The sequence below is a fragment of the Aegilops tauschii genome, chromosome 5 (assembly GCF_002575655.3).
Source record: "Aegilops tauschii subsp. strangulata cultivar AL8/78 chromosome 5, Aet v6.0, whole genome shotgun sequence".
NCBI lineage: Eukaryota > Viridiplantae > Streptophyta > Magnoliopsida > Poales > Poaceae > Aegilops > Aegilops tauschii.
In genome coordinates, this window is record NC_053039.3 from 563,157,466 (window position 1) to 563,179,785 (window position 22,320).

The 22,320-nt window shown below is 45.4% G+C and overlaps 3 protein-coding genes, 1 long non-coding RNA gene and 1 other non-coding gene across 7 annotated transcripts; 3 read left to right on the forward strand and 2 right to left on the reverse strand.

Annotated features, from left to right (window-relative positions):
* Positions 1-1,051: 1,051 nt before the first annotated feature.
* Positions 1,052-3,621, forward strand: LOC109766471 (3-ketoacyl-CoA synthase 4). Its single transcript, XM_020325238.4, has one exon. The coding sequence runs from the start codon at positions 1,385-1,387 to the stop codon at positions 2,819-2,821; it is 1,437 nt and encodes a 478-aa protein (XP_020180827.1). The 5' UTR covers positions 1,052-1,384; the 3' UTR covers positions 2,822-3,621.
* A 1,295-nt stretch (positions 3,622-4,916) lies between these two features.
* On the reverse strand, positions 4,917-9,668 carry LOC109766472 (shaggy-related protein kinase kappa). Of its 3 annotated transcripts, none has more exons than XM_020325239.4 (13): positions 9,244-9,668; positions 8,627-8,932; positions 8,238-8,330; positions 8,093-8,152; positions 7,734-8,006; positions 6,828-6,902; positions 6,606-6,662; positions 6,291-6,431; positions 6,173-6,223; positions 5,992-6,087; positions 5,676-5,759; positions 5,477-5,579; positions 4,917-5,234 (listed from the first exon to the last, which is right to left on the reverse strand). In XM_020325239.4, exons 2-13 carry the CDS (start codon positions 8,783-8,785, stop codon positions 5,146-5,148), a joined length of 1,281 nt encoding a protein of 426 aa, XP_020180828.1. In that variant the 5' UTR covers positions 8,786-8,932; positions 9,244-9,668; the 3' UTR covers positions 4,917-5,145. The 3 variants fall into 3 exon arrangements, with proteins under 3 accessions (XP_020180828.1, XP_073354536.1, XP_073354535.1); XM_073498435.1 differs by having other exon boundaries at positions 5,992-6,097; positions 9,244-9,618; XM_073498434.1 differs by having other exon boundaries at positions 5,992-6,103; positions 9,244-9,618.
* Positions 9,669-10,003: 335 nt separating this feature from the next.
* On the forward strand, positions 10,004-10,463 carry LOC141022203 (uncharacterized). Its single transcript, XR_012183441.1, has 2 exons — positions 10,004-10,173; positions 10,222-10,463. It is a non-coding gene; the product is annotated as an uncharacterized lncRNA (long non-coding RNA).
* Positions 10,378-20,532, reverse strand: LOC109766473 (prolycopene isomerase, chloroplastic). The gene is made up of 10 exons (XM_020325245.4): positions 20,230-20,532; positions 19,876-20,107; positions 19,561-19,671; positions 19,056-19,109; positions 18,489-18,776; positions 17,722-17,913; positions 12,010-12,168; positions 11,640-11,876; positions 10,995-11,350; positions 10,378-10,613 (listed from the first exon to the last, which is right to left on the reverse strand). The coding sequence occupies exons 1-9, from the start codon at positions 20,388-20,390 to the stop codon at positions 11,036-11,038; spliced, it is 1,749 nt and encodes a 582-aa protein (XP_020180834.1). The 5' UTR covers positions 20,391-20,532; the 3' UTR covers positions 10,378-10,613; positions 10,995-11,035.
* Positions 18,216-18,287, forward strand: TRNAH-GUG (transfer RNA histidin (anticodon GUG)). The gene has a single exon. It is a non-coding gene; the product is annotated as a tRNA-His (tRNA).
* Positions 20,533-22,320: the final 1,788 nt, after the last annotated feature.

A 22,320-nucleotide genomic window follows, 5' to 3' on the forward strand; every position in this document is an offset into this window, starting at 1 on the left:
GCCCCCGGGTCTATCTTTTATCATATAAATTTTCCATATACTTTTATTTGTATCTTTTACTTTTCAATCTATATCATAAAAATACCAAAAATATTTATCTTATCTTATTATCTCTATCAGATCTCACTTTCGCAAGTTACCGTGAAGGGGTTGACAACCCCTTTATCGCGTTGGTTGCCAGGTTCTTGTTTGTTTGTGTAGGTGCGTGGGACTTTTGAGGAGCCTCCTACTGGATTGATACCTTGGTTCTCAAAAACTGAGGGAAATACTTACGCTACTTTGTTGCATCACCCTTTCCTTTTCAACGGAAAACCAACGCATGCTCAAGAGGTAGCAGACAGCTCGCCGTCAAGCTCGAGGCCGACGGGCCGCCGCGTCGAGGAGTGATCGGCCCCGAGGACTACCTCCCCCCAGGGCAAGAGGAGCACCTAGAGCGCGTCATTATGGAGCGCTCGGCGAGGAAGCAAGAGGAGGCCGACGCGAGCTCGACTACGAGCGATCTTCCTCGAGCGGGGCGTCGCGGTGTCGCAGGCGCATGCGTCCAAGGAGGCGGACCTGCGCGTCATGAAGGCGGAGCAGGCCAAGGTCTTCATCGACCTCGACTCCGACGAGGACTGAGCTCGTCCGGCTCCTCCGCCGCGTCGTCGCCGCCGTGAGCTCGTCGATTTTGGTAGCGTAGGCTTGGGCCCGCAGATCCCCCCCCCCCCCCCTCCCCGCCCCTAGTAGTACAACGACATGAACTATGTATGATGACTATATATGATCAATGTTGTTGCAAGTTTCTCCCGCGAATGCTAAATTTTACATTTCCGGGTCTGATATGAAGCGTACGAATTCGCCCCACAAATCACATCTGCAGCGAACTAAACAAGTTATGTGGGTCGGCATTATACGGGGTCTGCTAGAGATGCTCTTAGAAACCCAGGTCAAATTTGTTGCCGTGTTTCCGTGTTTTGATACTGAGCGTATAGGTTTAAGCCGAGTGCCCATGAATTTACGTTGGGCTTACATCCAGATACACGATAATGTTTGATTTTCCTGTACTTTCATCAGGGACAAAACATTGATCAGCCGGTCATCTAGAAGATAGACGTGGCACGTTCGCTTGTTATATATAATATTCGTCGATACCAAGGCCAGTATATTTTATGTACGTGCATGCACGATTACGCGCGAGTACGTACGAGCAAGTTAACAGTTGCGGTCATCGTTGCTCATCAAATCAGTACGTACATGCAAAGCTTTCCACTCCTCTAAAGTGCATTTGACGTCGTGCTCCCTTTGAGAACCACTGAAAAACGTCGTCTTCGTCTTGCACACACAATATATATAGAGATACCGCATTACCGCTCGGTCACCAAGCAGCAGGGTATATGGCCATGCCATGGACATAGCTCATAGAGACCACCTCCTTGCAGCCTTCCACGGCGTCGTCGCCGTCGCCGTGCTCCTCCTCTGCCTCCTCGCAGAGGTTCTCGTCTTCGCCTTGAGGCTGCGCACGGCGCTCTACCTCGTCCCGGTATCTGCGATGCTACTCCTCTGCTTCTTCCGGCGCCGCCCGGCGGACATCGGTCTCGTTGACTTCTCGTGCCTAAAGCCGCCTCGCCGGCTGCGCCTCCCGCTGGCCAAGGTAATCGAGAACTTCAAGCTCTGCGGCTGCTTCAACCGCGACACCGTGGAGTTCATGACCAAGGCCATCCAGGCCGGCGGCATGGGCAACGAGACCTACCTCCCGCCGGCCATGCACTGCATCCCTCCGGCGGCTGCACACGCAGATGCCATCCAGGAGGCGCATGCGCTCTTCTTCCCCACTCTGGACGATCTCTTCGCCAAGACCGGCGTGGCGCCGTCGGCCGTTGGGGCGCTCATTGTCAACTGCAGCGGCTTCTGCCCAGCGCCGTCGCTCACGGCCGTCATCGCCAACCACTACGGGATGCGCAGCGATCTAAAGACCTTTAACCTTTCCGGCATGGGCTGCTCCGCCGGCGTCGTCGCCGTGGACGTTGCGAGCAGCCTGCTGCGGTTGCACTTGCACTCCATGTCCTGTGCCGTTGTCGTCAGCGCCGAGATCTTCGCGGGCAGGTTCTACGTCGGCAATGAGCACGCTAAGCTTCTCCTCAACTGCTACTTCCGCACTGGCTGCTCCGCCGCGCTGGTAACGAACAAACAAGGCATGGCCGCCGGAGTGCCGATCAAGTACCGGCTCGTCAGCTCAACGCGCACAAACCAGATAGCCAACGACCGCAGCTACCGCTCGGGCTACTGGGACGACGACGAGGGGGGCATTGCCGGCTTCACCGTCGGCCAGGGCGTCGGCCGCATGTTCAGCGAGATGCTGCGCGCGCACCTCGCCGCGCTCGGCCTCTCCATCCTGCCGTGGCGCGAGAAGCTGCGCTACATGGCCGCGCTGCTGCTGCTGTCACTGCGCATACGCCGCCACAAACTCGTCGGCTCCGCCGCGCCGACGCCCGCCTTCCGCGTGGCGGCAGACCACTTCTGTCTACCGTCAAACAATCGGCCGATAATATCGAGGCTGGGGCAGGGACTCGGGCTGGGCGAGAGAGAGGTGGAGGCGGCGCTCATGACGTTCCACCGGTTCGGCAACCAGTCGGCGGCGTCGCTGTGGTACCAGCTCGCGTACCTCGAGGCCAAGGGCAGAGTCCGGGAGGGCGACACGGTGTGGCAGCTCGGCGTCGGGAGCGGGCTGAAGGCCAACAGCTTGGTGTGGCAGCGCGTCGCCGGCGCCGGCGGGCGCGACGGAAGGGGAGCGCTTGGGCCGTGGGTGGACTGTATCCACCGCTACCCTATCAAGGAATCCTAACACAACTTCCTCGATCGCAACGACTGTGCTATTATTGATCGTGACTGGGTTCACCGTCGATGACAACATATCAGGATACGTGCTGACTGTTGTTGAATAAAGGATTGCTAGCTACACACAGCCTACACAACTGAGACTTAATTCAGTCGACTTTATAAATAAATTTGTACCTATGAATTTAAATAAAGTACTCACCATGTTGTAATATTTTCTTCGTCTCTAGTGCAAGAAAGTGTAGCATTGTCTCACACATGTAGCAGTGTTTGGGCATACGCCGAGTGTTATTTGTAAGGTACTGTCTTATACACCTCTAAGCCGAGTACCTAAAAGAAAGTGCATGGCATAAGACGGTCCCTCGACATAACCCGGGCTAAGCCGCCAAAAATGCGCTCGGCTTACATAAAAAAGTTTGCCTTAACTAGAAAATACACTCGGCTTGTAGGCCAACCTCGGCATTGTGGTTGACACATGGTCATCCTCGTCGCGCTTGTCGTCTATGTGACGGTGGGCTATGTAAACCGAGTGCCCACTAACACTGTACTCGGGCGAACCAACCTGTGGTTGGATGGTTAGAGGGACTGTGGTATCCCCAGCCCACCAGAGTTCAAATCCTGGTGCTCGCATTTATTCCTGAATTTATTTCAGGATTTCCGGCGATGCGCATTCAGTGGGAGGAGACGTTCCCGTCGACGACGAAGGTGCCTATGGTGACTTCGTAAATTTCAAGATGATATGCCGGCTCAGTCTTTCAGAGGTGCTCATAGCTTGTGTCTGTACTGATGTTCAAAAAAAAAACAATGTACTCGGCTTATATTTTCCTTTTTTTTCTTTTTTAAAACGCCGCCCCCTACACCTCGATGTAAGCCATGTATCTGAAAACAAACACTCGGATTTATTTTGTGCCTATCATGCCCCTTCGTCTCCCTACAGTTGAATATCTATTCCACCTCACCCCACTGCCCTTGCCCTGATCTGCGCCGCCAGCAACCTCCATTTGGCCGCAGCCGCTGCACCACCACCTCGACGTTGTTGCCGGGCTCCACCCCCATCTATAGACGTTGTCGCCGGTGTCCATCCCCATCGAGGTGAGCCTAGGAGTACACACTCCCAACCTCAAAGTACTCACGGTTCGTGCTACAAGGTCGCAGGGTGCATACCCGTTTGGCTAGTCTCTACTATTAAAGGGGAGTCTCCCGTCCTCGTGGTTGTGATGATTCGACCTCCACTCCCACGATTCACGCACTAGTGAAAATAGAAAACGAGCGGCCAAAAGGAATGACCCCTATGATTGTTCTGGTTTGATGGCACTCATAGTCTAAATGGTTCCTCCTTGCTCAGACGATCAAGTATATATGGCCCATTATGATCATCATTTGGTTTAGTTGTTCCATGTTGGCTGGCAGCCTATTAGAAAAGTACGTCACAAAATGGAGTGTATATGATGTCCTACTTAGGAACCATACCATTTTTGTAAACCTTGGTTATTCTCTCAAAACTGGATCATGGTGGACAATGCAACATAATACCGATTTGGTGCATTACACCTCAAGGATCATCAATTAAGATGAAATTTCTTTGGTGTTTTTTTTACTGCGATGCACTCTAATAGAGGATCATATCCTATTATATTGAATTATTGTAAATAAAATCTCATCAAACTATATGTTCCTTATATTCTGTGTTAATGATACAGTTTAATTAAGCAAATATGGAGAGATACTATGTAATAGACAATTTTGCTTGACTTCTTTCATAAGAATCTGATTTCTCATATTATTCCATAAAATGTTCAAAAAACAAGTATTTAGTACTGAAATTCCATAAAAGGTTCTCATACCATTATTTCTCACTATAAGTTTTATTCCTATGCAGGACTGCAAATTTCCGCAGCAACGCGCGGGGTATCATCTAGTTTGAATAAACCATAGTAACACGCTAAAAAAACTTCTGATGCTCCTAGTGTTTTTTTTTTCTAAAACAAATGAAGAAAAAATTGAATTTCAACTACCAACACACATATTCCCTTCTGTGAAGAGTAAACTGATGAAGCCTAAAGGCATTGGTCGTAATAACTATGAAAAATAAAGAGAGTATATGTTTCTGAACGATTTTGATTGCATCAATTCATCCAAGCAAGAAACTTCCAGAAACCTCAAATCATCTATACACATCAACCATCAAGCCTGCAAACCTCACATGCACCCTGGGGCAACTCTACTACACCAGTGCTTGCACCCACACAAAGCTACAGCTCAATTTACAAGCTTCCCTCCAGAGTCCAGGCACCAAACAACGCGAAAAAACACGGAGAGGACATGCGAAAACTAGGTGCGGAGCGCCATGAACAGGTTCTGCTTTCTCGCATGCTCCGGAACCAGGCGCTCGACGACTTCCGGAGGTATACCGTTTAGCTCTGCGAATGGCACATAAAATGGACTGATTCAGCTGAGAGCAGTTTACTAGATGCAGATAGGTGCATTTCTGAACTAGGAAGACTGAAGGTAAATGTAGCTACCGACACACCAAAGGTGTTGGAGAAAGCATGACAAATGCAGCAAGAAGGCAAAGCCTATGGCAACCAAGATAGGCAAGAAGCGAATCGCCGAATGTGAAGGTTTGACTGCTGCTACTGCTATTTAGATTCAGTTACACTACCTTGAGATCTGAAGTTGAAGAGGGGAGGAAGAGGGCGACCGTTAGGTAGACGGGTGTTTGGATCTCTCAACTCATCAAAGAACGGGTGCATGCAGGCTTCCATCTGAAGAATGGCTCCATGGTTAGAACATAAACGAGCTCATAGTGTATCAATCTGCAATCTGGAAGGCAACATAAGAAAATGATCGTGTGGCCTTACAGCAGTGCACCGAAGATCTGGCGAGTATTGGAGAAACCTGCTGACAAGGTCCATTGCTTCAGGTGGAAGCTTTTTCTGAAAAACCTGAATAAAAAGAAAATTTTGAGGTAACAGAGGAACCATGAGAAAGTATGTTGATTTAATTTTGCGCCTGAAACGTATAGATGACATCAAAATGACTTCTGTGCCGATTATTATGTCTCACTATTTAACAGCACGGCAGTCAATTTTTCCAAAAGTATGCACCAAATCGAACAGCTACTGTGCACACCAAGCAGCCACTAATCAAGCATGGCAGACATAATATGCAAATTACCTTGTGCCATGGGTGAGCCTTAATTTGCGGGAACTTGAACTCCGTGTAGTTTGGATTCATGCACTTGATCTCTTCCCTTGTTGGAGTACCCAAGACCTGCAAGGCACTATGACTGAACATGTCATTGTAAAGAATACAGGTCTCAGGACAGAACAGTTTAAGATGTCATATAAGTTTTCACCTTGATAATCTCAACCAGCTGATCAACTCCACTTTCCCCAGGAAAAAGAGGCTGCATGGATGAATATTATGAGAAGAAGCTACAGAGTAAAAATAAATGACTATATGCGTGAACAAACCTGTCCAAGAAGCAGCTCTGCCATGACACAGCCTGTGGACCACAAATCAATGGCAGTTGTATATTCAGTTGCACCAAATATGAGTTCTGGTGCTCGGTAGTATCTTGAGCATATGTAGGAGATATTTGGCTCTCCCTTGACCTGCATATAGGCAAAGCATTACATCAGAACAATTTAGAAATTCCCAAGTTTGGGTAGATTACTGGCAGAAGTGCACACCTTTTTTAATTCTTACCAAGAAATTTTAGCATGTTCTTTCAGAAATCAGCAGGACTCATGCATTTAAATTTCTACCTAATATAGAAGATAACTTACCAACACTTTTGCACTGCCAAAATCACATATTTTGAGCTGGTGTGTATGTGGGTTAACCTACAGTGGAAAGGTTACTAGGTTAGTAAAAATGTATTGGGGGTTGAAGCAAATGATTTTCCTGATGTAAAGAAAGGTCAACTAGCTACACAATTCAGAGGGATTTGAGGGAAGATATATATAGCACAATATATTAAGCATAGAAAAGAGGGTTAATAATCTTACGAGAACATTCTGTGGTTTGATATCACGGTGGCAGATGCCAACACAGTTGTGTATATAAGCAAGTGCTCGGCATATCTGCAAAGTTATAGGATTACAGGAACAATGATAAGATGACCTATAACAATCACATTGTGTGCTAATCAATACTCAATACTAAAGGACAACTAAAGGAACAATTCTGTTGCATTGCCGGGACATTATAATTCTGACCTGAACAACAACAGAAAGCTAACAGATGTATGGCAGAACTCAAAATAATTTTTTATCTGTTATAAGAACAAAATCAGCAGAACTACAGGATTAGCTGAGGCATGTAAATAATTAGGGTCCTTTAGTGTGTGATTCATCAGTTATACAGTACAGGATTTATCGTAGTCCCTAGAGATAACCTTCATACTACCATGAAAGATTTACAAGTACTTATCTCGCTAAAAAATATGGATAGTATGCCATCGCCTGTATAATATACATTTAGAAAATAGCACCTTGTGGTTAATTAAGCATACATAAATCCAAAGACAGCAGAACTGACAGGCTGGTTCAGTATGTTTGAAAGTCTCAACATTTATTTTATTTTCTTAGTGAAGCCATCAATGTGAATAACTAATCTGAAACTTCCAGATAGGTCCCAATACAGTACTCAACTATTGGAATACCAATTTCAAGCAGGCACAAAAACAAAAAATGCTACAACTAAGTAGGGAACATACATATCCTACACTAATGTATTTAGTAACCAAGAAAATTCTGTACCTTGAGCTCCACATGACAGCATGTAGATAATTTTGGTAACAAGTATGCCTAGTGCTAAGATTAACACTAAAATAGTTTTGTAAAAATAAATAAAGATGGAGGACAATTGTGCATAACATCGATCAGAAAAATAACTGCCAGGTCAGGCCAGACCTGATAAGTGTATAGCTTGACATAAATGAGGGGCACTCTTTGATTCATTCTGTTGTACTGTCTTGCCATCCGGTTTACTGTCTCTGGCACGAACTCAAGGACAAGATTAAGATAAAGCTCATTCCTTTCAGTGGTTGAGAAGAAGTAATGCTTAAGACCAACAATGTTCGGATGGTCAAGCATATGCATAATTTGCAATTCCCTGTTTTTGTAGCGCTTATCTTGAAGAACCTTTTTGATGGCAACGACTTCTCCCGTTTCTCGACATTTGGCCTGGAAATTGACAATAACAGATTATATGCCTTCAACTATCAGTTGTGCATAGACCAGCTTAGACAACGCAAAGGCCAGAAGTTTACCTGAAATACAACCCCAAAAGAACCAGTTCCAACCACATGTTCTGCGATGTAACTGACGCACTGTTTCATTAACCACCATATCAGCAAACTGTAATTTCACAGCAAAACATATAGATTGTCAAGATGAATATAGCATCGCCCGTACCTGTTTAGGCAGACCATTTCGACCACGGATTGTGGTTGCAATTATTTGACCAGCTTCAGAACCAGAATCTGCAACCACATCTGGCTCATTGTCCTGCAAATGAAGAATCGAGTCACTTTATCTAGTAAAACAAGTTGCAATGTTGGTCAACAATTTTCCCTAGGCTTGCTGTGAGTATACATGAGGCATAACAGAGCAAAGCCAGAGCATAAAACTGCGTTCCCAGGTTCTAGAACACACCGCAAATCTGCGGCAGAGCAGAATCACGCAGCACCATTTCATCGTAGACTAAATACAGTGATTACTGATAAATTGTTCATTCTACCTCAAACAGTACAATTAGTTGAGCAACAAGTCAATCAAACAGGAATAGTGACCAATCAACCTACCCTTTCATCATCAGCATCATCTGGCTTTGCATCTCTGAGCTGCATCCCCACCATCCCCCTTCCTAGGAACTCAACTGAGCTGGCCTGCCCCTTCAAGCCATTCCCCTGCCGCGACGAGCTCCCGGCGGCACCGGCATGCCTCTGTCCAGAGTACGCCATCTCCCAGCTGATTGGTGAGGAAATTTACCGAATTAATGGACATCACCAAGGTCAGCGTCTGCAAACAGCAGAGGGCTCATCTTATTGGCAGCACAAGGATCAGCCTACTGCCATTGCAGCTTCCTCCACCATCTGCTCCAATAACGGCTGCCCACCAAAAAATCCGTTCAAGATTAAATCGCAGACAAGTCATAATTCTTCAGTCAGAGTACACATCTCCAGAAAAAAAAACATATGCCGAACCCAGAGACCAAGAAGATCCACTGGATAAAAACACCAGCGACCCTCTCCAAATCGCGAGGGACCAATCCCTATCAAAATTGGACTAAGATCCTCAGAGATAAACTCGAATCCAGCGTCTCGACAATTGGGTCGAACCAGCGGCAGACCAGGCCGGCGCGGGCATTAAAAGATGAACTTTTATTTCCGGCGGGATCAGAGAATCCAAGAACCATTACCTGAAACCGAACCTGCCGGGGAGATCGAAGGCCGAAAATTCTGGAGCAGATCAGGCCGCAGCCCCTCAGCGGTTCCACGCACGGTTCCCGCGATTCTTCTCCCTGGACGAACCGCTGGTCTCGGGGCGCCGGAGGGGGGAGACGGTCACCGGGCCGGCCGGCCAGTAGGTAATGGTGACTGACGAGTGAGTGGAGGGCAGGGGGCGGCTGCTACCTCCTCCCCTTGTACCTTCCAAACTATTCTTTTTCTGGCACTCAACATTATTGGCATGCAGTAGAAAAATAGTTGAGGAGGAGGAGGAGGTGATGGTGAGCATGTGAAGTGAACCTGACAGAAAGAAAGGAAGGAAGAAAGAAACAAACTGGGACTGAGACTCTGAAGAACTGTGAAGGTGACACCTTTTATTTGCGGTCAATTTCGCAGCGAAAAATTGGTGGATTGGCTGATGGATGGATAATACTAGATGGGATATTTATTTATTTACCTGGGAGTGACCTGTGATGTGAAAGGATTATCGCATTTCTTTAGTGCCATTTAAACTGACAGTGAAATGCTTAATACTCCCTCCCTAAAGAAATACGCACTACAAGAGTGTTTAGATCGCTTTACAGGGGGAGTATTTTTGGATATTACTATGTCCTCAGTGATGCAACTGGCGTTAAGTGTGCAGTCCCTGAAAAGATACAGTATTGTATGGGTGTGGAAAAAGGCAGGCATTTTCTGAAAGACAAAAAAGACAAGTATAGCTTTTTCTGCTTTGCAGGAGAGATAATGATTCTTCTGTGAAACAAGCCTTCAAGTACACACAGCATCCAATTCTATAAATATTCAACACAAAATCCAAACACATTGTGATCCGAAGTGGACACAAGGCTGCATGGAAGAGGTGTGGTGCCACACAACTGTCGGTAGAAACAGGACTGTCAGAGGCCGGGGAAGCCCCCCTTTTCGAAAAAAAAGAAACAGGACTGTCAGAGGCGGCATTATTCTGTGCTGGAACTCCATGTCGTGTAGTAGTATTATACCTGAACAATCAGTGATGTACAGACATCATGTAACACTTTATCTACATTCTGAACCATGTTTTTTTCCTTTTCTTTTGCAAACTACTCCCTCTGTATACTGTACAGTCTGTACCAAAATATATAACGTTTTTTGACACTGTCATAGTAAAAAAAAACCGTCTTATATCAAGTTACAGAGGTAGTACACAAGAAAACTCTGCCTGTAGTCTCTTCTGTATGTGCTGATTAAATCTTCTCATGTGCAGTACCGAGCAATAAGCTGCTTTCTTTTTCCCTGTATCTTTATACTCCACTGAATAAAATGTTGCATGGTTCTCCACAGCTCTGCTCGCTTGCTTGCCTGCCTGCAATGCAGGGAGAGAAACTTGATGTACAGTAATAAACTGATGATACTTAACACAAGCAAGCAAAGTCATAACGCAATGCAGCTGCAGCCACACACATAACTTTGCCCAAGAAACAAGTGGCAGCAACAAAAAGGAGCACCACAAAAAGTTCCACCAACAAAGAAAAGATAGCTGCCCTGCCCTGCCCTGCTCATCCCCATCATGCTCATCGTGCTCGCTGACCGGGGTCAATGCCAGCCAGGGCAGCTATACTACAGTTCTTACATGCCACTGTAAAGTGCAAAGTGCTGGTGTGTGTGTGTGCGCTGTGAGAAGCTGATTCATCACAGCTGGACTCCAAGCAAAGTTCTATAGTAATCAAGCATGTGCCTAACTTACCACTTTACCAGACCATGTCCTGCACCGGGCACGGTCACCGGTCAGATGCCGACAGCGTCGAGGAGCTCCGAGTGCTGCGCCACGGAGACGAGCGTGTTGGCGACGATGGCCCCGCTGGCGGCCACCGCGGGCACGCCGATCCCGGGGAAGGTGGAGTCGCCGCAGCAGAAGAGCTGCGGGACCGGCGTGGCCTGCCCCGGGAACGTCGCCTCCCCGGCCTTGATGGCCGGGCCGTAGGTGCCCCGGTTCCGCCGGAGGAACCGCTTGTGCGTCAGCGGCGTGCCGACCAGCTTCACGTCGCACTTTTCCCGGCTGAACTTCGGGCCCAGGGCCAGCTCCACCGCCTTCCACATCACCTGCAAGGAAAAGTTTGCATTTGCATTACTACAAAGTTGGTTAAGACAGACAGCAGGTAACAGCAGCTCATGGCCAGTAAAAAGGAGAACTTTTGCTTAACTTTTGTGAAAGGAGTTTTTTTGCTAAACTTTGGACTAAAGGAGCTCCAAAGGATGTTAAAAGTGGTAAAGTGCATCGATTTCTATCTAGGTGCTGATTCCAAGAGACCATGGGAACAAAGCTACTATGTGGATTACTAGAAGAGTAGCAATACTACATTCCTACTAGTAGTATGTTGCATATTAGTACCTCGGAACGCTCCTCTTTCAGGCTCCGGTACGCGGCGCTCTTCCGGTCGAGTCCGTCCCACAGGCCGAAAGGCTCCGTCCCCGGCGTGTACGCGTGGAGGATGTGCTTCCCAGGCGGCGCCAGGCCCTCGCTGAGAACGCTGGGGACCGATATCAGCACCACGTTCTGCTCGCCGTCGACCCCTTTGTCCCAGTCGTTGACCACGATGTGATGGATCCCGAGGTCCTCCTTGACACACTGTTGGTCCAGTTAAATACATGGTTACAGCGAGAAAATGCACCGACTAAGCAAATATGGAAATAGACATCACTATCAGCATAATTTGTTAGGATGAAGCATATATATGAGCATGGCAACCAAAATAAGCAACCTCTGCGTCGAAACCCAGGTGGAGGTGCATGAACGAATCGCACTGGGGGGTCGCCTTCACTTGATCTTGGTATGATCTCGGGACGGCGTCTGGTGGAACAAGACCCAAGGTGTCCCACATGGATGCGTTGCTAACGACCGCTTTCTTCGCACGCACGATCTGCAAAGAGGAAAACATTCAAAAAAAATTGCGAGTAAGGAAAACATTCATTCATGACAGGATTTCAGCAGTTGCTTCAATGTTTGAAGCATGATGGAAGTCAATACCAGAGGAAAAGGTAATCATGCATGGCACTCGAAAACAGATGCATGAGACAACGACGTCGTTCGTCTTGGCCTACAAGATTTCCATGGTCTGCCACTAGCCAGTGCAAAGGTGGCAAAGGCCTGAATCTTAGTTGGATGGATATCCACTAGTACAGAAGATAGCACTAAGTTTGCTTGGGAGGGATGATACTATATTGTATTGGCTATTGTGGATTTGTACCTTATTAGTATTGAAAGATTTTTGGCACCTATAAGATACTATATAGAGACAGTACTTCATAAGTAAAGATATGTCACATGAATCTGAATCGGAGCCTTACTAATCCTTACTACTCCCTTCGTCTAGGTGAATAAGTCATCTTAGGTTGTGCACCTTGACCAAGGAGGAGGGGAAAACGAGAGAACTTAATGTTTATTTGCTAATTAATAGCATTGCATGCAATGAACTAACCACTGCATGTCATGTTTGGTAGTCTCAAGTCATTGAAAGCATGCACGCCCCACATCTCTTATTAGTTGATATGTCAAGAAACAAGAAACGAGGTGGGAGTTACTGCACCACGCCTAAGTGTTTTGGGATTATTTGGTTTTCGTAAAGTGACTTGTACACCTAGACGGAGGGAGTAGTGTTTTTGGATGGGTTGGCATATCAGGCGAACGTTGGCCACAAGAGATGGCATCTGCGAACGTTCGTCTGACAGTTTCAGTATATTTCAGGAAACTGGGCTTCTTTTTTGCAAAACTGCCATGGCACTTTCCTTTTTTGGGTTTTTATTATTTATGCCATTGATTGTGTTTCACTACTCAGTTTTGCCACTAGGAATTTCAACTGCTCAAAAATGCCATCGCTTCGTTAGGCACATGCTCAAAAATGCCACCGGACACCATTATTGTCAGCTCAAATCCCGTTTGCCATGTCATAATGACCAAAATACCTATATAACAACATGTCAGCTTTCCCTCTATCTCACTACAATAAAGTGTGGGTCCCACTTGATCCCAATAGCATTCTTATTTTCTCTAAAATTATTCGCTTAATTACTCCTGACAAGTGGGATCCAAACTTATCATTGTGAGATAGCGAGAGCTGACATGTGGGTATAGGGGTATTTTCATCATATAACATGGTCAACGAGTTTGACCTGAAAATAACGATGTCTAATGGCATTTCTGAGCAAACAGCTAATGGAACGATGGCATTTTTGAGCAAGCAACTCATGAAACGATGGCATTTTTGAGTAGTAGCAATTTCTAATGGCAAAACTGAGTAGTGGGACACAACTAATGGCATAAATGATAAAAACCCTTTTTTATTTTGAGTGTAAAAAAGTCATCCAATCTGCACCGTAGGATCAAGATCGTGTGGCAGTTTAGTCATTCGCTGCAGTTGCTCCCAGGCGAACGTTCGCGAGTTACTATTTCCGTTATTGGATACTAAAATATTAGTCTCCTAGTATTGATTTTTACTGTGGGCCCCCTTCCCCTCTGATTCCCAGCCATGTATTGACACCTCACCCGGTAATTGTAATCCCGTAAGAATTCGTCTCTCACCTCTGTTCTATTCGACTGCTTAATTAGGTTGAGCCGCCTCCGCCGTCTTTGGGCCCTTCACCGGCGCCACCCCGGCCGGCCCTTCACCGCTGTTTTCCTCCTCCGAGAGACTCCGACTCCTCGTCTTTTCGCCACCACTACCGTCATTGGATTCTCCCGGCAGATTCATCCCCTCGCCGCTCCTGTGAATCTCCAGTGCTGTACAAGGTAGCCTGCTTTCCGAATCTCCAACGCCCACACACACACACACACACACATGCTTTTTGATCTTGTTACTACTTGAAACCTAGCTCGATTATTTTGCATTCTTTATGGCCCATGTTGCCACTGACTACATTAGATTCCATCTTATCAGGATCAATTGATGATTCTGTAGCACGCTACCGGTAATATATAGTAGCCGGATATCGCCGATAATCCAAGGCCTCACGCATTGTTTGCTGTTGGCTCTTGCTATGATGCCTTGCTTTCTTATGTAATTTTAGTTCTAAGAAGACTACTTTTATACAGTTTGCATTCATGCACGATGCTGCCTCTCCAGGAGGCATAAAGATTTTTTTATTTGTTGTCAATGTATATATATGTGGAGATGCAACTTGTCATAGCCCTATACCGGCAATTTGGTACAGAGGGAGTACTATTTATTCAGAACAGTAATGGTAATCTAGCATGTATTTTGAAGAACCTCTATAGATTTGTTCACTTGTGTCAATGTGTGATCAGAAGCTGTGTGCTGTCTAACACTATGATGATGTGAATCCAAACTCTCAATTAACTAGATGTCTAAAAATCAATCATGTGTCCATGTTGTTCCAATAGCTATTTCTGTATGGCCTCTTTTGAGGATTATGCTATTTGGAGCTGAGCAATGATGTTTTGTGTTGCTTCGCGTGTGTTGATCAGAGATGGAGAAGGAAACTTTGGTGGCTCATGATGCGGGTCCTAGTTATCCTACAAACCTGCCAATTACGGACATTCTTGCTGAATTCCGTGACATCCCCTTCTATACGAATAAATGCAAGTATCCCTGGGAGGAAGACGAGGAGGAGATTAAGGCGAATGAATACGATGGAATAGATTATAATAAAGTGTCGAGCAAACCGTGGTCACCCATGCCACATACTAGATCGACAAAGGGAAAGGGGCGAAGAGGAAGCAAGCAATGTTGCTGATTGCCAACAAGGGGAATGGCGTCACAACATGGGATCAGCTTTGGACGTGAGTCTCGGGGAGAAGGTGGATTCACCACAGCCGCTCTTCACCAGTGATGAAGTTCTTCGTGTTCGTTTGGACATGTACCATCTGAAAGAGTCTCAAAATTCAGAAGAGAGCCTCTTCAATTGCCAGGCAGCCAAGGAGGAGCTACGTGCCGACTTCACTCGCACCATGACATACTACTATCATGCCATCCGTGATGGCATCAAAGCAAAGTCCTATTCGCACTTCTTCCACCAATTTACTGGGGAGGTAGGTACACATCTAGATCTTTCCTCCAACTATCACTTAATTTCATATATGCATTGATTGAATGTAATGTACCGCATTTGGAGTCTTAGCTTTCTATGTTTTTTGTGTTGACAGTATTCCTCTCCATGCTGTAATTATATTGAACCTACCACCCTGGATGGTGATTTGCAATACATCGAGTTTTTTGACAAGCTAATGGAGTCAGCGAGGTATAGAGAGACCAGAGATGGGGTGCTCGCTAAGGCTATCGTCATGGCAAATAAACTTTTCAATAAAATGCTATTTTTCCAAATTAAGATTGCTGTCGACGAGTGCTTACAACTCATGGAGCATCTGGAGAAGATGGGGCAGAGGCATCAGTTGTATTACTATGTTGTGCATGAACTTCTCATTAAAAGAAAGGACCGTCAAGATATTATCGATCAAATCCGAGAAGAAAAAGTTCAATTGGTCTACGATCTTACTGAGTTTGCTGGTCTAGATTTGGAGGATTGTGAATCTACTGTACAAGATACGGTACTGGTTCACATGTATTATTACCATCCATTTAATATTTGTTTACACTCAATATTGCACATTATGGAGTTAATTGTTCTGCATATACTTTTCAGGTTGATCATCTTATTGACCTTACTGGTGCTAAGGTAGCATTCAAAGCTTATCATTTATTTATTTTCCCAACAAGAGCAAATGACCCTTTTAATCAATATCGTTCTTCTGATGTTAGAATTTTGTGTTTCCTCCATAGCATACAACACTTTCCTCGAACAACTCTTTTGCCGTGGTCTCATGTGTTTACCATGAATTTATCTTGTCAAGCGATTTGAGCTATTTATTCATGAAAATTAAAGCAAAACATGCATATGTTTGGTTTGCTTGGTGTAGTGCCAACTTTTGCCTTGGCAAGCCAATAAAAATGGCTTCCACTTGGTTTGGCACTAACATTTGGAAATGCCCCAAAAGTTTGGTAATGCTTCTCTCATGTTGGTAGCAAACCAAACGGACCCTATGTTCCTGATGAAGCCTAATTCCTCCATAGAACAAATTTATAGGCTTTGTTATGTTTAGAAACCATACGGACCCTATCTTCTGATTAATATGACTCTTTCAATTCCTCCAATGCATCAGTGCTTAGGCGGTAAATACATGTTTGCTATCCTGTCTTATAGGGAGTTTTCAGGAAAGGCATTTTGTACATATATCCTTAGATGAGATGTGAAAATACTTAAGACTTAAGAGTAGCACTTTGTGGCATTTCTATCTTTGAGGTTGCTTTTTGTCAGAGCTATCTTTCGTTGTCATTTAGTTCTTTGCAACTTATTTATCATTTAAACAGAAGCTAAATTTAAATTGGGATCTAGTTGTACACTTTCAAACTTTTGACGCGCGAGGATTGAAAATGTACTTAACATAACAAGCTTTTCAGATTATTATTTGGTGGAAATTGAGATATCATATTAATCATTGACAAATTGGCTTTGAACAAATAATCTTAAATCCATGCATACCTACACAATTCATCTATTTGCTCAAATTTCTCCAAATTTGCATTTTATTGTCTGTTTATGATTTGGAAATATTCTAATTCAAGTTTTGTTGCGTATAACAAAACACAGTCACCTCCAAAGAAAAGCATCAAGGACGGTACCTACAAAAGGATTATCTGTAACGAGGTCGATAAGCTGGTAACTAAGTTCTGTTCTGTAAAATCTCTCGACTTTTTTTAGTGTTATAAGGGTCCATAAGCAGTGTTGTTAATTCCCCCCCCCCCCCCCCCCCCCCCCCCAGTTTCCAGGAGATATTGAGCTATATACATATTTTCTGAAGAAGAAGATGGAAACTGCCGAAGAACACAACGTGATACCCAAGGCAAGCTTCTAATGTGGACATAAGAAAGACATTCTTGCTCTTGCTCCACATCTTTTTTCTAACAGTAATTTCACTTTGCTCGTTTTGAAGGGAACTTGTGAACATCTTGGCGGTTTATGTTCCTTTGACTCAAGAGATAAGAAACTAGGGATAACTAAGTGTATCACCTGCTATTGCTCAGTAAACGGCTTTGCTTATCCGACTCCTGAAGGGGCGCAAAGAAAGATACAGAGGTGATTAGCCGAGTTCTTGGACTTTGACGTTGGAGCAAGCTGATGATTTGGTTGTTTGAGGCAAGGACATTTCAATCTATCAAGAATTGGGCCAGTGGCTTAGAAGATTTGGAGCATGTAGTTTCCTGCCACTAACAGGCTGTATTAATTATTGCATTTTGTACTGTACCATCTGACTCGAGGAATTTTGGCATCTTGAAGATATTATGAAATATATGTCATCTGAATCAAAGACTTACTAATAATTGTCAAGCTGTTAATTCCCATGAACTAATATTATACTTCATATATTTGGCAATAAAACGGTACCCTCTGGAGCGGCTTACCTGTCCACCTCGTAGCTTGACGCCAACAGCCCGACCGTTCTCGATCAAAATCTTCTCCACATGAGAATTAAGAGCAAGTCTTCCACCGAACTTTTCGATACCCCGTACGAGGGCATCGATTATCGCTCCACTCCCGCCCAGAGGGTACTCCAGCTTGCATCCTGGCTTGTACCATTCTGCAAACATATAAACCTGACATTGTAGTTAGACCAAATGATGAACACAAATCCTCAGAATTGTGTATTTCAGAATATATATAGGTGAATTTCAAGGGAGTGTTCAACAGAGCCGCCAATTATTAATTAGAGGTAAAGGTTGATGTGATGTGGAAAAGCTAAGTATCACAAGTTAAAAAGGCCCATGGATCCAATTTCAAATATCCAGACACAATTTTATTCATGGAGCAGGGGCCTCTGTCATGAACAATATAGCAGATGAATGCCATCCACGACTGGCATAATATGTCAGAAACCTACAGGATAACATCACAAGATGTGGCTGTAGTTTAGTGGTGAGAATTCCACGTTGTGGCCGTGGAGACCTGGGCTCGAATCCCAGCAGCCACACATTCAATCCTTTTTATTTTTGCCTTTCTATAAGAAACACACACAAAAAATCAGTTCTGTTTTTGTTACTTTATAAATTTATTTCGTTTCTACTTTCTAGTACAGTTCATTTTCATGCATGTTATGTTCGGGACACGAGTTTATTTTGGACAAAGCACACAAGTGAAGCAGGATAATGAACCTGGTGGAAATCCAGCTTACCATTTCTGCAGAAAGCGCGCTGTCGGATTTGACGCCCGCGAGCAGAAAGCACAGGAGGTCGATCCAGTTCCGGACAAAGGGATTTTTCAGCTCCAGCGAGTCGACAATCTCCGAGAACGGGCGTAGCAGTTTCGTGGCGCCGAGGGCTCCCCGAGGCCCCATTTTTATCAAGGACTGCAACAGAGAAGGTGCGTATCTACCAGCTGCTGTGGAAAGGATGCCCAGATCGCCTCGGATGGAGAGCGGAGGCAGAGCCATCGCAGCTGCAGATATAGGAATAACTGCATCCTGAGATCGTTTTTGATACTGTGTTAGCAGAGGTTTCAAGGGTACATAACAGTAACATGGTAAACTAATCACATTTTTTTTGGGACCTATTTGTCCTTGCATTTGAATTGTCATACTTGCTCAAATTTGCATGATAACCATTAGGCAGGAAGAAGCAATACATTAACCATTAGGCACCATGTGTGTTTTTCATTAGTTCAGTGTGTCTAGGACTCTAGGTACAGCTGAAAAAACTTGTTCTGCTAAGAAACTGAAGATCGAATGCAGTGGGGAACTCACTAGAAGCTTTTGCCACTCCCGGGTTGCGTCAAGACCAACATAAGTCTCAAGGTCCTGCAAGAAGAAAATCACTACTATGACTAGAGCATCCTGGTACAAACAAAGGGTAGTAACCTAAAACATCAAACAGAAGTGCAGCGATACAGCACTACTAAGTTTCATAGTCTCATCCTGCCGACCAATCAGATAACATCATATCAATGAATCCGGAACAATTCACTGCAAATTAACCAAGCAGAGTATGGTATGTGCCACTCCAAGCAGAGTAGAAGCATTGGGATACAAACAAAGGGTAACATACAACATCAAACAAAGTGCACTACTAAGTTTCATAGGCAGAAAGCAACCAACTAAGTCATGCTTATTAGCAAATTTCAGACTCATCCTGCCGACCAAGCAGCATACAAGTTAACTGAACAATTCACTGAACAACATCTATGAATCCGGAACAATTCACTGCAAATTAACCAAGCATAGTCTGGCATGTGCTACAAGTTAACTGAACCTTGAGGAAATCAGTCGGCCCTATCCGCGACTCGAACTGTCCTTCAGGGACATGAACCATCCAGGAGTCATACGAGGCGCACGGAACCGATTCGCCTAGCGCGTCCAGGACCTGCAAGGCCAGTTAATAATCATTGCATCAGACCAGCCGATTCACCGAGCTCTCACCACAATTTCTGCATTTAGTACAGACAGTTTTGCTCTGTTGATTAGTTCAGTTAAGTCTTCAGACAGTAAATTTCTCTGAAATGTTTTCCCAATTTTTGTTCTGTTGGTGTTTGCAGAGGAAGGAAGCAATCAATGGAGTATATATGACCTGGGCGAGGGGGTTGGCCTGGGGCCCTCTGGACTGGAAGCCGGAGAAGAGCGAGGGGCCGGAGTCGAAGTGGAACCCCTTGACGTCGAACGAGTGGGCGGCGCCGCCGGGCCGGTCGTGGCTCTCCAGCACCACCACGTCCTGCCCGTACCTCGCCAGGAGCCCCGCGCAGCAGAGCCCCCCGAGCCCGCTCCCGATCACCACCACGTCCGCCTCCGGCCTCTCCGCCACCCTGAACCACACGTAAAGACGACGACGACGATGACGGCCGAGGCGATTGCCTGATGAGGTCTGACACGGTTCGAACGGCGAAGGGCCGGTGCGAGTGGTGGGGTAATAGTGATTAATACGTACCCGGGTGGCGAGGGGCCGGCGGGGGCGGCCACCGCCCGGCAGCGCGCGGCGGCGCCGACACGGCGCGGCACTGGAGCGGCGGCTGCTGGGCGCGCGCGAGGCTGGCGGTTGCCGGGCGGCGGAGGGCGCGGCGCCGGGGAGGCCAACGCGGAGGAAGCCATCTAGGCCGGCGGTCTCGTCGCCGGTGGCGCGCGCGGCAATGTCACGGGTTTGGGTGGGGAAGAGGGAGCTGGAGTGCAGCTCGTGAGTGAGGCAGCGGCTGGGTACACGTGGCGCCTCAGTGGCCTCTCTCCACTTGCGGCTGAGCTCTCTCGTCTCTGCTGCTGCTAGTTGGCTTCGTAATCTTCCACGAGAATTGAAAAACGATTTTTATTTAAAAATGAAGCTGTTTAACGAGAATAAAGAATGAATTATTATATTTTTTAACAAGCCAGTTTAACAAGGTACCAGAAACTGAAATGGACTGAAGTCACGGTCCGCGGACCTATCAATTTCTCGCAGCCTACAAAAGCGCACAAATACGATCGAAAATATCCGCCGCGCCACGATGGATTTTATGAAGGTGTACGCGTGTCAATGACTCAACTAGGAGCGCTGTCCGGAAGCCAAGGCATGAGTATGTCGATGATTCTGACATATCGTAAAACCATACATTATCGTCATGGATTTCTGTACAAGTTATCATTTCTTTGGCCCACTTTGTCGCCCTCCAACATATCATTTATCCTGATACCTTTCATTCTCAGAGCTCTTGCCGTGTTCTTGACCGGGAACCACTATTTTAAGCATTAAATGAATATATAACATTGACACACTCTTATAACTAATCGTCTAATCTTTGTGATGTGTAAGAAAACCTATTGTATTCATGCTAAGGTGTAAGCGTGAAGTGTAGAATATGAAATTCATGATCAAACAGGTTGAGAGTTTATATAGGCGAGTGGATGTTAATATGGGTGGGAAAGTGGGTGAAGAAATAATGTACGCCATGTACCATATCAGAAGCAGTAGACTGGAGTCGGACATAACTCATTTGTGTAGGTCAGTGATATGAAATTGGTCTATTTCACACATCAGTTAAAGGAGGTTGAAACCCTGGTAGGAGGTTGCGGGGATACTTTTTATCTAAACTTTCTTGAGAAAATATGTTCTGTTCATAAAGTGGGCATAGTGCAGAGGTCAGGGTTCAACCTCGCCTTGTCGGAAAAAAAAATGCATAGATGAACAAAAAATACGTAGCCGATTTAAATATAAGATGCAATTATCAAGAGTTAAAGACACGAAAACATGTCGAGTTAAAAATTGATTCACCACTAGAACATGTCTCAAGAAGATAAATTATTCTTGCAGTAAAAGTAGTAATGAACTACTCCCTCCGTCCCATAATATAAGAGCGCTTTTGACACTACACTAGTATAAAAAACGCTCTTATATTATGGGACGGAGGGAGTACATGTGAAAAGAAGATTTTCCTTGAGGCCTAAACAACCAGCTTTCATGGCATGCACATGTACTGTTTGAATGGCAACGAGTTGGCGAGAGTGATTGGGCGACACGGCTAGCCCCCCCCCCCCGGTAGATCGCGATCGCCCTAAGTCTACATTGAAGAGGATGAGGTGGCTACTGGGCATGCACAAGGGTGGCTATTGGTGGTGGGCTGGTCGCGGTGCCGCATGCTAGGGAAGTCAGCAGAGCGGAGGTCTAGTCGTCGTTGATGTGAAGGCGGCATGCGTTGCAAGGGTTTGAGCTTAGGTAGGCGAGGGGAGAGGATTTGTAGCATGCATGGGTGAGGGTACGCAACCCTCTTTTTCATTTGACTTTCGATTTACAATCTTTCATATCTTTTGAACCAAAAATTCAAATTAAGTTCCGTTTGCATATTTGCGTTTCTGGTGACTAGGGCTTTCAAATTAGATCCATTTTGAAGACATTTTGATGAGTTTTTAAAATTTTGTTAAGTTTCATGTTCTGAAAATTTGTACAAGTGATCGATAAAATCATAAGTTTTAGAAGCTGTGACCAACAAAATCATAATTTTTGAGTTTCAACTTCTGAACTTGGTGTGAGCATCCGAAAAAATTGTAAGTTTCA

What these genes read in the sequence shown, in the direction of transcription:
- LOC109766472 (XM_020325239.4), bottom strand. Translation starts at nt 8,785, where the DNA reads ATGGCGTACTCTGGACAGAGGCATGCCGGTGCCGCCGGGAGCTCGTCG. An exon ending in TCAAACCACAGAATGTTCTC is followed by an intron (nt 6,663 to 6,827) that starts GTAAGATTATTA and finishes TTTCCACTGTAG; the next exon opens with GTTAACCCACATACACACCA. An exon ending in CTTCAACTTCAGATCTCAAG is followed by an intron (nt 5,235 to 5,476) that starts GTAGTGTAACTG and finishes TGCCATTCGCAG; the next exon opens with AGCTAAACGGTATACCTCCG.
- LOC109766471 (XM_020325238.4), top strand. Translation starts at nt 1,385, where the DNA reads ATGGACATAGCTCATAGAGACCACCTCCTTGCAGCCTTCCACGGCGTC.
- LOC109766473 (XM_020325245.4), bottom strand. Translation starts at nt 20,390, where the DNA reads ATGGCTTCCTCCGCGTTGGCCTCCCCGGCGCCGCGCCCTCCGCCGCCC. An exon ending in GCGCGCTTTCTGCAGAAATG is followed by an intron (nt 17,914 to 18,488) that starts GTAAGCTGGATT and finishes CTACAATGTCAG; the next exon opens with GTTTATATGTTTGCAGAATG. An exon ending in TGAAAGAGGAGCGTTCCGAG is followed by an intron (nt 11,351 to 11,639) that starts GTACTAATATGC and finishes TTTTCCTTGCAG; the next exon opens with GTGATGTGGAAGGCGGTGGA.